At 28.6% G+C, this 15,444-nt stretch overlaps 1 protein-coding gene across 1 annotated transcript; it reads left to right on the top strand.

Annotated features, from left to right (window-relative positions):
* The first annotated feature begins 9,399 nt into the window (after positions 1 to 9,399).
* LOC8260989 (SUMO-conjugating enzyme SCE1) lies at positions 9,400 to 14,364 on the top strand. The gene is made up of 5 exons (XM_048377010.1): positions 9,400 to 9,621; positions 9,782 to 9,865; positions 13,097 to 13,249; positions 13,354 to 13,467; positions 14,022 to 14,364. The coding sequence occupies exons 1-5, from the start codon at positions 9,553 to 9,555 to the stop codon at positions 14,082 to 14,084; spliced, it is 483 nt and encodes a 160-aa protein (XP_048232967.1). The 5' UTR covers positions 9,400 to 9,552; the 3' UTR covers positions 14,085 to 14,364.
* The last annotated feature ends 1,080 nt before the right edge of the window (positions 14,365 to 15,444 follow it).

Below are 15,444 nucleotides of genomic sequence, written 5' to 3'. Positions count from 1 at the left end.
ATCCAATTGCTACTAGATTCGTTTTCGAACTCTTTTAATTTTGATCAAATGTAATCTGTAATCTGCCTTTAAAATATATAAATTTTGATTGATAATATCTTTTTAGTTAGGCTAAATTTATTGAATGTGTTTCAAAAAAATAACAATTTTAAGTCGGATAAAAAAATAATATGACTTTTTTAGCTTCAAAATTAGACGGATTTAAAATAAAAGTTATACATTCAGACCCATAAATAGCCCGAAAAATCTACTTATTTACATGATTTTACCTGATTAGATCGTTAGATGTTAATTTAATCTATTTTTTTTGTTTACCTATGTTTTGACCTTAACCGACAAATCAAATTAGACTAAAATAACAATCAAACTACAAACCCAGCGTTTTCAAATGAGTTGAGAAGTCACATTTCATTAATGTTGATAGTTTTCTTTTACTTTTCTCTTTATAGGTCTAATAGTTGATGGAAAGATTTGATCTCTTTATAGGGTAATAAAGATATGGACTATTTTCTTGCTTAAGTAAAAGGCAACATTGACACAAATTGATGATGTACACAACCACTATTCCCCTACTAATTTTATATTTATTTTGTATTTTTATATATGAGAATAAAAAATGACATAATAATATGAGATTGTCCGTCCATTAATTATGAAAATAAATAAATAAATAAATATATAACGGTTGGGCCTCCAATAAATAAAAGAAATTTCCCTATTTTCTTTCGTCTCATTTTAAAAAAAAAATTAAAATATAGATGTTTGCATTTTATGGACGAGTATCACCAAATCCATGATTAACTGAACAAGAAGAAATATAATATTTATTATTTATTTAAAAGATAATATTTGAAACTAGAAAAATAAAGATTTTCGTTAAAGCATAAAAATATTGGAAGTTGAGATTATAAGGGAAACAAAGGTTGCAATCCGATGTTAAATGTAATTTTCAGACCCAAGAATTATGCAAAGAAGCGCAAAATGCTGGGAATGTATTATTTGTCATAAATGAATATATTTAAAAAATTGAAAAAGGACAGAAGTATAACAAGATGAAACATAATTTGTTTTATTAATTTTAAGTATTTAAATAAAAGGGAAATTTGAGTTATATTAAGTTAATTTTAACTATAATTGAGATACCTCAATTGATATTTATTTTAAAGGGTAGGTAAAAAGGGAAGTATGTATTAGGATATGCCATGGAGAACTTCATGAGAAAGCACAAAGAGCAGTATAGAAATGAGTACATGTCAACAATAAACAGCAATTCTCTGCTTGTTCTGGGCCTTGTGCCCACTTTCTTTTTTCTTTTTTGATTGAAAAATATGCCTAGTTTCTTTCAAATATAAGGGAAAAATAATGTATTTCTTAAAACAAATAAATAAATAAAACCTTATAATAATGTCTAGCAGTGAGTATTCACTCTATATATCGTAAAACTATTATGTATATTTTGACTGAAATATTTAATGAGCCAATTCAAAGATAAAGAATGGTTTTGATTATGAATGAATAAAGGTCTATTTATTGATACTGCGTTGATTATGAATAAGTACCGAGCGCCCCAACAAATTCAACTATTAATTATTAGATTGGACTGTCTGCCCACGAATAAAAGCATTCTTAAAAGAAACAATTTTACTGGCTACTTCCAAGTTGCAATTATTTGGCAATGTGGCCGCAAATATAATACATTATTACATTTATTAAATATTATAAACTGTTCTTTTAATAGCTATTGAAATCTATTTTTATAGAAATTCTAAAAATTGAATTAGAGATCCGGAGTTATCAATGGTTAGCCAATTTTACTGTGTGCTAATTTCAAACTTGGAAGTTGCAATCATTTGGCAATGTGGTTAACAGATGTATGACCAGTCTAAACCACGACTCGTACAAAAGGTGTGGCTTTTAAGCTTTTAACCACCCTTTTATTAAGATAAAACTGCCAGTCTTCTCAATAAAAAAGAGTCTATAATGCAGTAAGAAAAAAGGGTTGGCAAAAGCAAGAAAGCTTAGTATAAGCGAAGCGATCCTAAGAGTTAATATTTTTTAATCAAATAAAAAGAAAAAGAAAACAATTAGTAATTACAGCTTTCGTTGCCGAAAATCATACCATTTATCTTTTACTGACTAATTTGAGCTGAACACTTGAATTCGTCATGAATTGTATTCTCATAACTCCTTCAATTTTGACAAATTTTATTTTATTTAATTCAATTTTTCATTCTTTTATGAATTTAGAAAAAGAAAAAAAAACCCATAAACAAACAAAAGAAAGCACAAACTTTTTCTCTTGCAATGAGGATTTGGAGGGAGATAGCATTGTATTCCCTCCTTTATTTTTCATTCAATTATCTTCACTGCAGAGTACTTTAATTCTGGCAATGTGGGTCTTTCTATTCACATGATGCTCCAACCTTTTAGTCTGATCTGATCTCTCATACTTTTGTCAATTATTCTCTTTGGCTGTTCTCCATACATACACCTAATAAAATCTTTATCCAAGATGCTGCTCTCTTTCATAACTTTTAATCGCAATTTTCACTAATCAATCTGCATTAATCCAAGATCAAGCAGCAATGAAAAGTGGGCATCTTTGATGTAGATGAAAGGGTTTTTATTCTTATTTAATTTATTGGGCAACTTTGGATGTAATCCTTTGTTATCATGACAGGCCATCCCTACTCTGCACTATTGATTACTTTTTGTTCTCAATATATCAAGTTTTATCTTTTGGGCATTTAAGTGCAATAGAAACACTCACTACCTAAGCTTTTCTTTACCTTCCCCCCACCTCTTTTTTTTTTGTCCTTCTTTACAGCTCGAGCTTTTAACATTTTTTCTTTTCAAGAAAGAGCTTTCAACATTTGACAACAATTACATGTGCACCTGCTGCAAAATCTAATCATTAATGGTATCATTTCTCTGCACCTTTTTCTTTTCTTCAAATTACACATTGCTTGTTTTTATTATTGCTTGTTATTATTGGATACATTAGTGTAACTACAACATATATAGGAAACACATACATAACAATATCAATTAATACAGGCCAAAATGGTGCAAGAGGCTGAATGTAGGACTACATTATACAATGCAAACTATGATTATATAGTGATAAATGGGAGGAGTGTCAGTTAGTTTTAACAAATCCAAATCAATTTAGGTCTAATTATTGGCATGAATTAAATTAAATTAATGAATTGCAGACTCTTTTATGTTTTATATTTATATAATATGGGACAGTTCATATATCTCTTTAGATAACCCATCAATAAATTTTTGTAATAACATTTGACATTACCTGATTTTATGGAACATTACATGATTTTTTTTTTAAAAAACAAAGAAGAGTACAAGTTTAGTTCTATTCATGATAATCATATGTTCTAAGACAGGAAATGACTTTTCAATTAGTTGATAGATGAACATATTATATACCAGATTCAATGGATTATTATAACAAACGCAAATACATCCTTCCATAATCTAGGTCTTTCTAAGGAGAATGCACTATCCAACCTAGAAAGGAAAAAGTATTTATATTATCATATTATGGGTTTAAACGACATAAGGTAGATTTAGATTTAATTTTTTTTTTTTGAAATTAAAATATTACTTACAATCGGACTAAGTTTATGAATATATAAATCAGTCATATTTATAACCGAGTGTTACATAATTTCACATTTTTAACTCAAATTGGAGGGAATATTGGTTTATTTGAAAAAAAAAAATGAAATTTTTAAATTTTAAAAGACCTAATTATGAATAAAATCTGAAATTTTATGCTTTTTAATCATTTTATTCAATACATATCACCATATTAATATGTTGAGCCACATTAAACACTTGTTTAAATAAGAATCAGAAAAACTAAGTATCACAATCAGGAAAAACAAGAAATTCATCCTCCAACATACTTACTCTTGCAGGACAGATCAGAATTATCTTGTATTATTAAGTATCATTATTCTGTTTAATAAATTATCCTTTATCATCAAAAATAGAAAGAAAAAAAAAAAAGAACAAAGAAAACCTCGTAGGTGCTTATTATTGTTTCTACCTATCTTTAACTTTAGAATCCTTATGACGCAAAATATTTATATTAGTAGCCATAATCAACTTCTCCATGTCAAGGTATGGATCGTATTTTAGAGTCTTATTTAGTAAGCTGCAGTCCTCCCTTTTTTCAGTTCCTGTAAAGGCTGGCACTTGCTGCTAATCTTTTGTTTATTGCATGAAAACTTGTACCATGATAGTCATGGATAAAAATGATGGTTTCTATTATTATTATTATAGATGTCACTTAATTATTGAATTATAAATCTTATATATATTATTGTAAGATGAAAATATCTTGTCTCTCATGTTTATAAATTTAGTTTGTGGACAAATATCTATTTATATTTATTATGGACCTTTTTCTAAATTGATAACGACAATACAAAAAGAAAAAAAGAATAGAAAACAATTCTTAGGTCATTTCAAGACTCAACTGGGAAATCAATGTGAGATGCTTACACCCTTTTGCAGTATCATTTCATCAGCCACAAATTTTCCTTCCCTTTAGGAGCTGCACCGTTAGCCACAAAAAGTTAAACCTAATTAATTTCTTTGCTAAAGCCCAAAAATGAAACTTTCAGGAAACCCTGCAAAAAGAAAAAGAAAACTAATTAAATATTCATTAGAATTGCGTCATAAGAACTTATCTTATTAGTCTTTACATATGACGTATAAACCAAATTCTTCACAACTTGTTTTTTTTTTTTATTCGATTTATATTTAATTTACAAACTAATATTTTATTATATTTTATTATATCTAAAATTGAGTCATTCTAATATATTATAATTATACAATAATATACAAATTTATAAAAATTAATATTTTTTAATTTATTAATATAATTAAATAATTAAATATTTAATTATGTATAATATTTAATTATTGATCAATTAAATATATTATTTTTATTTATAAATTTTTTATTTATTTTTAAAGTTTAAATAACAGTATTTAATAATTAGGAGGTTCATCTATATAATTTTAATTTATAAAATAATTAAAAATTATATATAAATTTACTAACATATATATTAGTATAAAGATGAATAAAATAAATATATTATTAAAAATAATATCAATTAGTTATTTATAATTAAAAAAATAAACTGATACTAATATAATGTGATGCAAAACCTAAAAATTTTATATTTTATGTTATTGTAGGTAATGATAGTGTATGATGAAGTATCGCGTTATTGCCGGTCATAATCTCTTAAGTTACTATCATTTTTACAAAAATTGATGTAAGTAGGAGATATTAACAGTTTATAATATGTATTAAAATAATAAAATATTGATGTTATTTTTATTAAAATTTTATTTTATTTATAAATAAGTTTGTGTATTTTCTATGTTAAATAATAATTAGATACATTTTAGATTAATTTAATATTATATATTAATTTATAATAATTTTTTATCAAAACAGAAGATATGAAAATAATAAAATAGAAAAATTAAATAAAATTTATGAAATATATGTGTTCCTCATGTATAATTCATTTTAGAATTCTATTTATTTTATTATAATTCAATTTAATTATGATAACTATTATGAAATTAATGAATTAATTCAACCTTCATTTTATCAAAACATATAAATTTTATATTTGAAAATAATAATATTTTAAATAAAATGTAAATATAAAAAATTATGTATATATTTATATATTATAATTATTCTTTTAAATATTATCTCTAATAATTAATAGTTACAAGATTTTTAAATTTTTTATTAACTATTAATTAACCAACTATTAAAATTTATTAATGAGTATAATTATTAATTAATATATATATATATATATATATATATTAATTTCTAAATTTTGACATATATACTTAATTTTTGACACATAAAATTTATATTTTGACACATAAGATTCAAGATTATGTGTAATCTTATAATTTTTTCTATTTTTATTAATTCATAAGTTACATTCCTGATTAAGTATTGACTCTAATCCTAAGAAATAATATATTAATTATATTTTAATATTATATTGACTAATAAATAGATTTCTAATTAAATAATGATACTAATTATATTTCTAAAAATAATATATTAATTATAATTTAATATTATATTAACTAATAAATTAGTTTCATAATTAAATAACAATTATAATTCTAAAAAATAATATTTTAAATAATATTTTTAATATATATTTAATAATAAATTAATTTTTAATTATATAATAAATTTTTGACTTTAAGAAATAGTAATATAAGTTATATTTATATAACATAAAAATAATTAAAAATAATTTTATCTATTATATTAATAAAATTTAAAATTTTTAAAAATTAAAGATATTTAAAATAATTAGTTTATTATTATTTTTAAAATTTTATAAATTAATATAAAATATTAAAATCTTATTAAATTATATTTATTAATTTAATTTTATAATTAAAATAATATAATGATCGAAGGACCCTGGATGCTCTTAGTGTAAACCATATTTGGCTGGGCTTGCAAATAAGTATAACCATGCGGTGAGGCCTGGGCTTTATCCGCAATGGGTTCTACAACTTTGAGTTAGCAGACCATAGGCTGGACCCAAATATTCGCTGCTATGCACATTGAATTATTTCATGAATATCTTTATTAATTAAAATTTAATATTTATTTTACATAAAATTTAAGTTTGAGAATTAAAATTATTGTTTAATTACAAAAATAATTTACTGGTTAATATATTCATTATATGGTAAATATATAGAAATCATTATCAATATAATTTTTATGTATCAAAACTAAATATATATATATAGAAAAAATCGATTTGTCAGAATAAATAAATATGGTAAAAAAAATCTGTATTTTAAAATATATATAATTTAGGGTACACAATCAGCAGTTATAAGAAAAAATATAGAGGTATAGAGAGTTGAGATAATTATAGAAAAATGGGAATAAGCATGAAAAATTACAAAACGTATCTATTAGGTTAAAGTAAAAAAAAAAAAAGAAAAGAAAAGACAGTAGTAGTTCTTAAGTAAAGAAAACTATTTTAAGTAATATACTTTTAATTCTTTTATATAATATTAACATATAATTATAATATCGATATGTAACTTTTATATTATTCTATATTCTTATATTAACAATGAATCAATAACAGCTTTAATTTAATAAATATAAAATTTTGAATTTACAATAAAGGACGAGGCATAACAATTCGTTTTAAGAATTTTAAAAAATAAAAAAATAAAACATTGCTAAAATTATATTAAATATAAAAAAATTTAAAATTACACTATAATATAAAATATAAAAATTTGAGTTTAATGAGACGGTTTTACAGTATAAAATAGAAATAAGCAAATTATTTGGTAAAAGATGTTTTCTTGGGCAAGAAAAAGTAAATATATGCAAATTTGAAAGAGTAGATAAGATATAAATGCAGTGGACCTTTACAATACTTCTTCAAAAGTCCAACTCTCCTTTATGCGCCAACTTCCAATATGCAAATAATTCTTCACGTGCCCAGCCACATAGTAGCGTGGTTCTCACGCCAATTTTCTTTTTTTTTTTTTTCTTTTTAATAATCGAATTCTTTGACTTTTAATTTCTGGGCCCTAACTTTTTAAGAGAACCCACCTTAAGTCCCTGAATATTTTATTTTCTTGGTATTGGAATATTTACTGCATCACTAAAACTTAGAAGGTGAAAATAATTTACATTTTTTTTAAATTATACGGATAATATCTATAAACTACAACTGAAAATGAAATTAAAATAACTAAGATATTCAATGAGCAAATTGGTGAAAATGTACTTAAATTTTCTACCGACAATTGATGAAAAGTTCTATATTATTAAATAATAAATTTTTTAATATATATAAAAAGTATAACTTAGCAACCTAATAAAATATGAACAAAGGATCATATATTTTTCTGAATTTGTAACTCATGATTAAATAAATCTAAATTTATAATTTTATTTAAAGGCTAAGTAAATTTAAGTTATAATTAAAACTAATGAAATTGATGGTAACGGTATTAATGATGGTTTGACAAAATCGATGATGATAGTGAAATAGAGATAATAATTATTAATTTAATTTTTTCGATAAAAAATACAAAATTTAATATATAAAATTAAAAATTGAAATTGAAATTTTATTTGAAAGTTAAAATTTAATATTTGTTTAATTTTTTTCATTTAACTAATTTAAATAATGAGTATGATAAACATGTTGATAATTTTTTTTTTAAATATGAATCTATTTGACTCTTAAATAGAAGTTACAGGTCTATTTATTAAAATAGTTTCAATTAGACTTATTTAATCACGAGCTATAAGTTTACAAGAGTATTTATTCTTTATCTAATAAAATATAAGTATATACTTTAAGAATCCAATACTAAGACAAATAAAATATCTAAGGACTTAAATATATATTTTTCATCATTTTATTTGAAAGAAAGGTCAATTTGCCTTTAGCTTATATTAAAGGGTTAAAACTATCCAATTTGAATTTTGTAATAAATTGACCCATAATTTTTATTTAAAGGCCAAAACATTTTCACTCGTTATAATACGTGTTAACAAACATTTACAAACAAAGAGTGAATTTTGTTAATAAATATTATAAAAAATAAGATCTCATATTCTATATTAGTTATTATAAAAAACAATAAAAATCAAAATTTCTGAAATTCTGAAGCCATATCTTCCTTCATTCAACATTTAATCTCACAGTTCCATTACCGATCACCAAAATCAAACTATCAACAACACTTAAAATCAAACACGCTTAAAGCAAACTCATAAAATAATATTAACATATTTCTTTTTTTTTTCTTTCAAATTTAAAGTTTCGTTTATAGCACTTCTTCTCTCTTTGATATATATTTTCATACTAAAAATAATAAAAGTGCTAATGCCTTTTCTTTTACTATCATCTACATGAATTTGTATTAATGATGAATCTTACAAGTCTAAGAAGATCTTTGTAAATCTAATAACATAAGTTTCTTAAATATCTTAATGGCAAGTGAAATGTGCAAGAATTCAAACAAAGAATTGGGTCTATTCGACTTAAAAATAGAAGTTATGGGCATATTTAATGATAAAGTTGAAATTGAGCCTATATTTGAGCCTTAGATACAAATACAGGGGGGTATCTGACCCTCTGTCCTTTTTATTTCTTTTTAATTTATTCCGAAAACATAAAAAGGGACGAAAACATACCCTTCTGCTCTCTTGCCCAATTGCACAACTCTATGCATCAAAGATGGTCAAATCTGGACCGTTCGATCTGTACGGCAAGGGTAGTTTCGGAAGAATATCTTTTAAAAGAAAAAAGTTAAGAAAAAGAAAGTGCTGTAGTCGACGCAGGGAAGTTTCACTCTCTTTTAAAATAACACATCAATCGAGTGCGTGTTTTCGTTCTCTACAGAGAAACAGAGAGAGAGAGAGAGACCATTAAAAATTAGCAGAGAGAGAGAGAGAGAGGAAGAGCAATGTCAGGAGGTATAGCGAGAGGTCGTCTAGCTGAGGAGCGAAAGGCTTGGCGTAAAAACCATCCTCATGTCCGTACACATACTTTGATTTTTCTATTTTCAACTTCTTTAAGAGTTTTTAATCTACAAGTTATTTTGTTTTTTAAATTATTCTGCGTTGCTTTTGTTTTCAGTGCAAGAACTTGTTTGTGCTTGTGAAACTTTCTGAATTTTTCTTTTGGTGGGTTAGGGTTTTGTAGCGAAGCCGGAGACACTGCCAGATGGAACGGTAAATTTGATGGTGTGGCATTGCACTATTCCTGGAAAATCTGGTGTAAGTATTTTTATTTTAAATATATTTTCCTTTTTCTACTAAATTTTGCTTCCAATTTTTATTTTGAGTTCTCGTTTTCGTTACAGATTTGATCGTATCGATTGTATTTTGTATTTCATTTCGTTTAATCGGGAGAACATATTGGGAATCACATAGCTTTGTTGTTTTAAACTATGTACACATCAATTCTTGGGATGGAATAGTGATCAAACCGTGTTATTGTCTTCCTCAATCCTTTCTTAATCTAATCCTGTATTTACCATTCGAATATTTAATTAAACCTCAAGTGGGGAGAAGGTTTCTTTTTTAGTTTTGTACGGTGTTCAGACTTTCATTACTTCTCTTTATGTTTTCTTAGCTGATAGTGTCGGTTGATATTGTTCTCTTTGTTTTGGTTTGATCTTAGTTAGTATGGCGCATTTCAGTGGTCTGTAGGTTTATCTCTTCGTTGGTAAGTAAGTAAAATTTGAATGGAATATTACCTTTATACTGTTCTTAGGGTTAAGTTTTTTAAAAATATACTGATGCTGGTTCCTACTTTACCACTTTCCACATATCATCTTGAGTTTGCTTCACCCTTGAAGTTTGTATGTTGCATTTACCTTTCATGCCCCTGTTTAAGCCAATTTGATCTCCTCGTAATCAACTCATTCTCAAGAGGTTACCATTTTGACCTTCCTATATATGCACTCCTTCAATTGTAGTGCTTTGTTGCATGTATCTATCTTAGTGTCTTTATCTTCTTTACCCATATGTCGTAAAACATGTTATTGCTAGACATGTTTAGATCAACTCAATCAACTTATTGTCAATTGGTGCTACTTCCTCCTACCTACATATGTATTTAGTTCTATTAGCCTGCTCTCTCATAAGTTCATCTTAGTATCAGGCTATTGCAATTTTTACATAACATTTTGTGCAATCTGTTGTTTCTGGTTGATTCATGAATTTGTGATATGTTGGAAGTTTTCTTTAACTTAGCAAGGATATCATTTTTTTTTTCAACTAGTTTGTATTATTGTAGTGAGTGGCCTTCTTGTAATCTTTTCCATCCTCTTCGTGATTAAACTAGGTACCGAAAATGTTTGCTTCATGGTGCTTCTGCTCTGTTAAGTTTAATCTTGCTATTCTCTAACTTATTTGCTTTACTAAACTTGTAACATATTTATCCTGCTTTATTTCGACAAATTGTTGATGGAAGTTTTTCATTTTGTGCTCAACACTGGTGCAATCAGTTGCCTTGTCATATATATATATATATATATATATATATATATAATATCATTAAGAATTTGTATATTTAATAGATGTTCTCTTCCCAACTTTGGGAAACATCTCTTTTGAAACGTTACTGTAAGCCTTTTCTAGATCAATAACTAATTATGTCTTGATAAATGAATAGAAACTAATGATGCTTTAATTTAGAACTGAAAGTTCTGCAAAAATAAGAGGCATCTTAAGTTCTTTCCATTTTGAATTCTTTGTTTGACATGGTAGGACTTATAATAGTTGTCTTCTTTATTTTTGAAATTGACTTTGTTGTAATAAAAATATTTTAAACTATCATTCCTTATATTGAATATCTTAATAGTTATGCTAAGGCAATAATTCATGTTAAAACTGTACTTTGTGATGCCTTGGGTTTCATTATAACTGTCTGCTCGAAGGAGTGCTTCGGCATCATAACTGTATGCTGAAATTGTTGGTTGTTTCTAATAGTCACCACTCCCCCCTTTTCAGTTGCCTAAATGAATTTTTTTCTAGAAATTGTTGAGAGAGTATATATTTCTTTTCCTTTTCCTCTCGTGCATAATATTTAATACCTATGTAGTTTTTAGGGGATGCCAGAACCTTCTTCTTTTTTTTGGAACAAAACTAAAATATCTCTGATTAGAGATTTTTAAACTTATTCTGAAATCTACTTATATTCAATCATCAAATGCTCATTGTTGATTTCCTGGTTGTTGAGGCTTGGAATGATTGCAGTTAAATGAGTTAAACATCTAACAACATATGAGATGCACCTGTTTTTTTGTAGCTGCAATAGTTACTGTGCTATCATATGTTGCTTTTGTCGTTGGCATGCTGCATGTGGCCTTCCCCAGTCAGTTGCTTTGATCCTAGCACAAGTTAATTTCCCTTTGAGTTGGCTGCCTCAAGGTTTCTGTACCAAGTTGTAGATCATTTTTCTGCAATTGATGCTCTTTGGGCTCCTGCTCTGTATTTTTTTGTTAAATATTGAAACCATGATTGTTATCTTCTCCTCTTGAGACAAATTCTTTTGCAAATTCAAGTCAGTGTTCTTCTCTCTCTTTCAAATTGTTGTGGTGTGTGTCTGTCCGTCCATCTCTCATTTTTTCCAGCTTATCATCTCAGAAGCTGGCTGTGTGAGTTGTAAATTCTAATAGCTTCTCAGTCAGATTTGTGTCCATTTGCATCTGAAGGCAGTGGTGGATGTGGAAAAATTTATATTAATTATTAAGTCTCCCTGATTATTTTTTATTTTGATAGTAGTGAAGTGGATAACGGTTACAAATTATGATTATAATCACAATCATACATTTCCTGTTGGTAATTGTTCCTCTATTTCTTCTAGGAAATGGATCTCTTCAAAATTGTTAAAGCAGATATTTTGCTGAAAACTCAGTAGCTGCTTGCGTGCTTTCTGAGTCATCTTGATAAGTTTATTGCCTTCCCTCTTTAATTTTACCTCTGTATTGCATAGCTGAGCTTATTATGGTGTTGCTGTGTATTCTGGTACAGTACAGCCCATCTACCAATATATGAAAAGACAACTTGTACCTGACAATTTGCCTATTCTGAAACCACAACAATACCTTTGTATGGAAGGTAGTGCCTCTCTCTGGGCACTCTATTCTCCGATTTAATTATTCACTTTGCTGGGAACAAAGGGAGGGAAGAAATGGGCACAAGTGATAAATTTCCTTGATTTATAAGCATTAGGTTAAAGCCAAAGTTAGACTTGGGCAAAAAGACTGTCTGAAATTGTTTTTGTGCTTCTAATCTCTCTCTCTCTCTCTCTCTTCCAGGTATATTTTAGATGTAATGCTTCAAGTCATGTGTAGTTTATATGTGTGGTAGTTTGTTGATCTTCTCCTGAAGTTCTCAAATATGATAAGACAGAGATTTAGAAACTGGTTCTATCTTGATTTTTTTGTAGCTTCCCTCTTCAAATTGGAAATGCTGACTATTATTTTTATGGTTTTGTAGACTGATTGGGAGGGTGGTTATTTTCCGCTTACACTCCACTTCAGTGAAGATTATCCAAGCAAGCCGCCAAAGTGTAAATTCCCTCAAGGTTTCTTTCATCCAAATGTCTACCCGTCAGGAACTGTTTGCCTGTCAATCCTAAATGAAGATAGTGTAATCATCTTATATTACCTTTGAGAAATGTATCTAGTTAGAAAATATGTACGTTGTGGGATTTCTTACTACCTTGATGCTTAGCTTGCTTTTGGTTTATGTAGGGGTGGAGACCAGCCATCACAGTTAAGCAAATTCTAGTGGGCATCCAGGATCTTCTGGATCAGCCAAATCCTGCTGATCCTGCACAAACTGAAGGTTATCATCTCTTTATCCAGGTATGCTGACCTTGAGGAAAATTCTATGACCTCTTATTTTGCATATTAAATCTCTCTTCCCTTCATTATGACTTTAAGTGGTCATTAACCAAGACCTAGATGATAAAGTTCAGCTGTTCTTAGTTCTAAAACGTGGCAGAGGTTCTCTTACCTGGTTATGTGTTGGTAGCATACAAACATTGGTATAAGGTGTTACCCTGAAACCTTCTTGGCTTTTTGCTTTCACCATTGTCATAAGAAGTTCAGAACCTTCCCTTCTTTATGGGTCCTGCTTCAGATAGCAAACAAGACATTGTTTGTGTTTGGTATGCAGTCATTGAGAGGACCTGCAAGAATATAAATACACTGGAATATTTGGTTCTGTTCCCTTAAATTCTTCTTGCTAGCTGATGGTTCTGTGATAGTGTTACCTGGCATAGAGAGGGAAATTGCAGGAATTGTGTCCTTGAATTTTGAGAGGAGTTTATTATATGATGAAGGGAGCTGAAACAGAATTCTTTGAATCCGTGTGATTATTTTCAGTATTTAATGTGCATCAACTTGATTTAATGCAGGATGCTACTGAGTACAAGAAAAGGGTACGCCAGCAAGCTAAGCAATACCCTCCTCTCGTCTGATGTGAAAACTATTTCTAGGAACTACTGGTTCTTGGTAACTGTTAGTTGTCCTACAACTGTGTAATGTTAAACTAGCTTTTGCTGGAAATTCTTGGCACTTGGTAATTTTCTGTGGCCTTTATGTGTGACTGCATGGTGGAACTGGCATTTTAGCTCCGCAAATTTGGGTTTAACTTTTGTTGATATGTTACAGTATACCAGTCTGTCGGTGTTACTCATTGGTGTTTATATCAGTTAAATGTCTAACATTGAACTTATAAGTTAATTGGATTTTGTTTCATGCGACTGCCTTTTACATTTGTTCGAGAATTGAATGATGTTACTGCAAGCATACAGTTATAGTCTGAGGAGAGAAACTGTTTATAAATGGTAGCTTTCGTTGACCTAAATCACGTCCATGACCTTTATTGATAATAGATACCGATACCAACGGTAATATTATTAATAAAGCTAAAAAAAGCAAGAAAGTCAAAGTTACTAGGAGTTGTTATGTTATCGGGCAGAAGTTGGTAGAGTTCTTGTTTCCGGTGTAGATGTTATCAACTCGGTAAGGCAAAGAGCAACGAAATGCCCAGAATAGTATTAACTTGGTTATTTGCCCCTGCAAGACCTTGGGCTCCATGATTAGGGAGCGGATTCGTGAAAATCCCTAGGTTCGGGCGGGTGTGATGGAGTTTGTTGAGTTTGACCGAAGTTAATCTCCCCAGACTTGATCTTAGTTTCAATGATGTCCTGGAGCGGCCAACATGAGTTGGTTTCATTCCCGTATTTCGATGGAATGCACAAAACTTTGACATATTTACTTTGGTCAAGCCTTGAGGTTTAGGCGCAGGTAAGGTAAGTTTCCCTGCAGCTAGCAATTTTTCCATGATAATGTCGCATGCTACCGGGAATACTTTTTTCTACCTGGTTATAGTTGTAGGGAACTTGGGCATTTTTATTCCTCCCTTGTCCTTGCCCCGGATTCGGGTTCTTGATTTAGGGCAGGTGGGGGCAAGGGCACTGGAGGAATTTAAGGAGCGATAGCAGTTAAATTAGGTGGAGATGGACTTGACAGGTTTTAAAGGGCTTGAATTTGAAAGGGGTGCTTGGTTTCTGTTTTGGCCCTGCTTCTTTTTGCCTCTCCTCCCGTTACCTTGGCCTTGCTGAGAAACAGTGTTGATTTGGTTGGACCCAGGCTTGGCCAATCTTCTTCTTGTAACTGCTTCCAGATGGAGGAGGAGGGGAATTAGCAGCATTGGTCGAAAACATGTTGGGCAAGGCGATCCTCCCTAGACCAATCCCTAGTCAAAACTGCTTTGAAAGGATAATCAGGAGGGATCCACGGATCGATTGCCACTCTAACCCACCTACCGTTCCT

The sequence above is a fragment of the Ricinus communis genome, chromosome 7 (genome assembly GCF_019578655.1).
Source record: "Ricinus communis isolate WT05 ecotype wild-type chromosome 7, ASM1957865v1, whole genome shotgun sequence".
In the NCBI taxonomy this organism is placed as follows: Eukaryota; Viridiplantae; Streptophyta; class Magnoliopsida; order Malpighiales; family Euphorbiaceae; genus Ricinus; species Ricinus communis.
The sequence above is the reverse complement of the archived record's forward strand: the minus strand, read 5'-3'. Positions and strand labels throughout refer to the sequence as shown.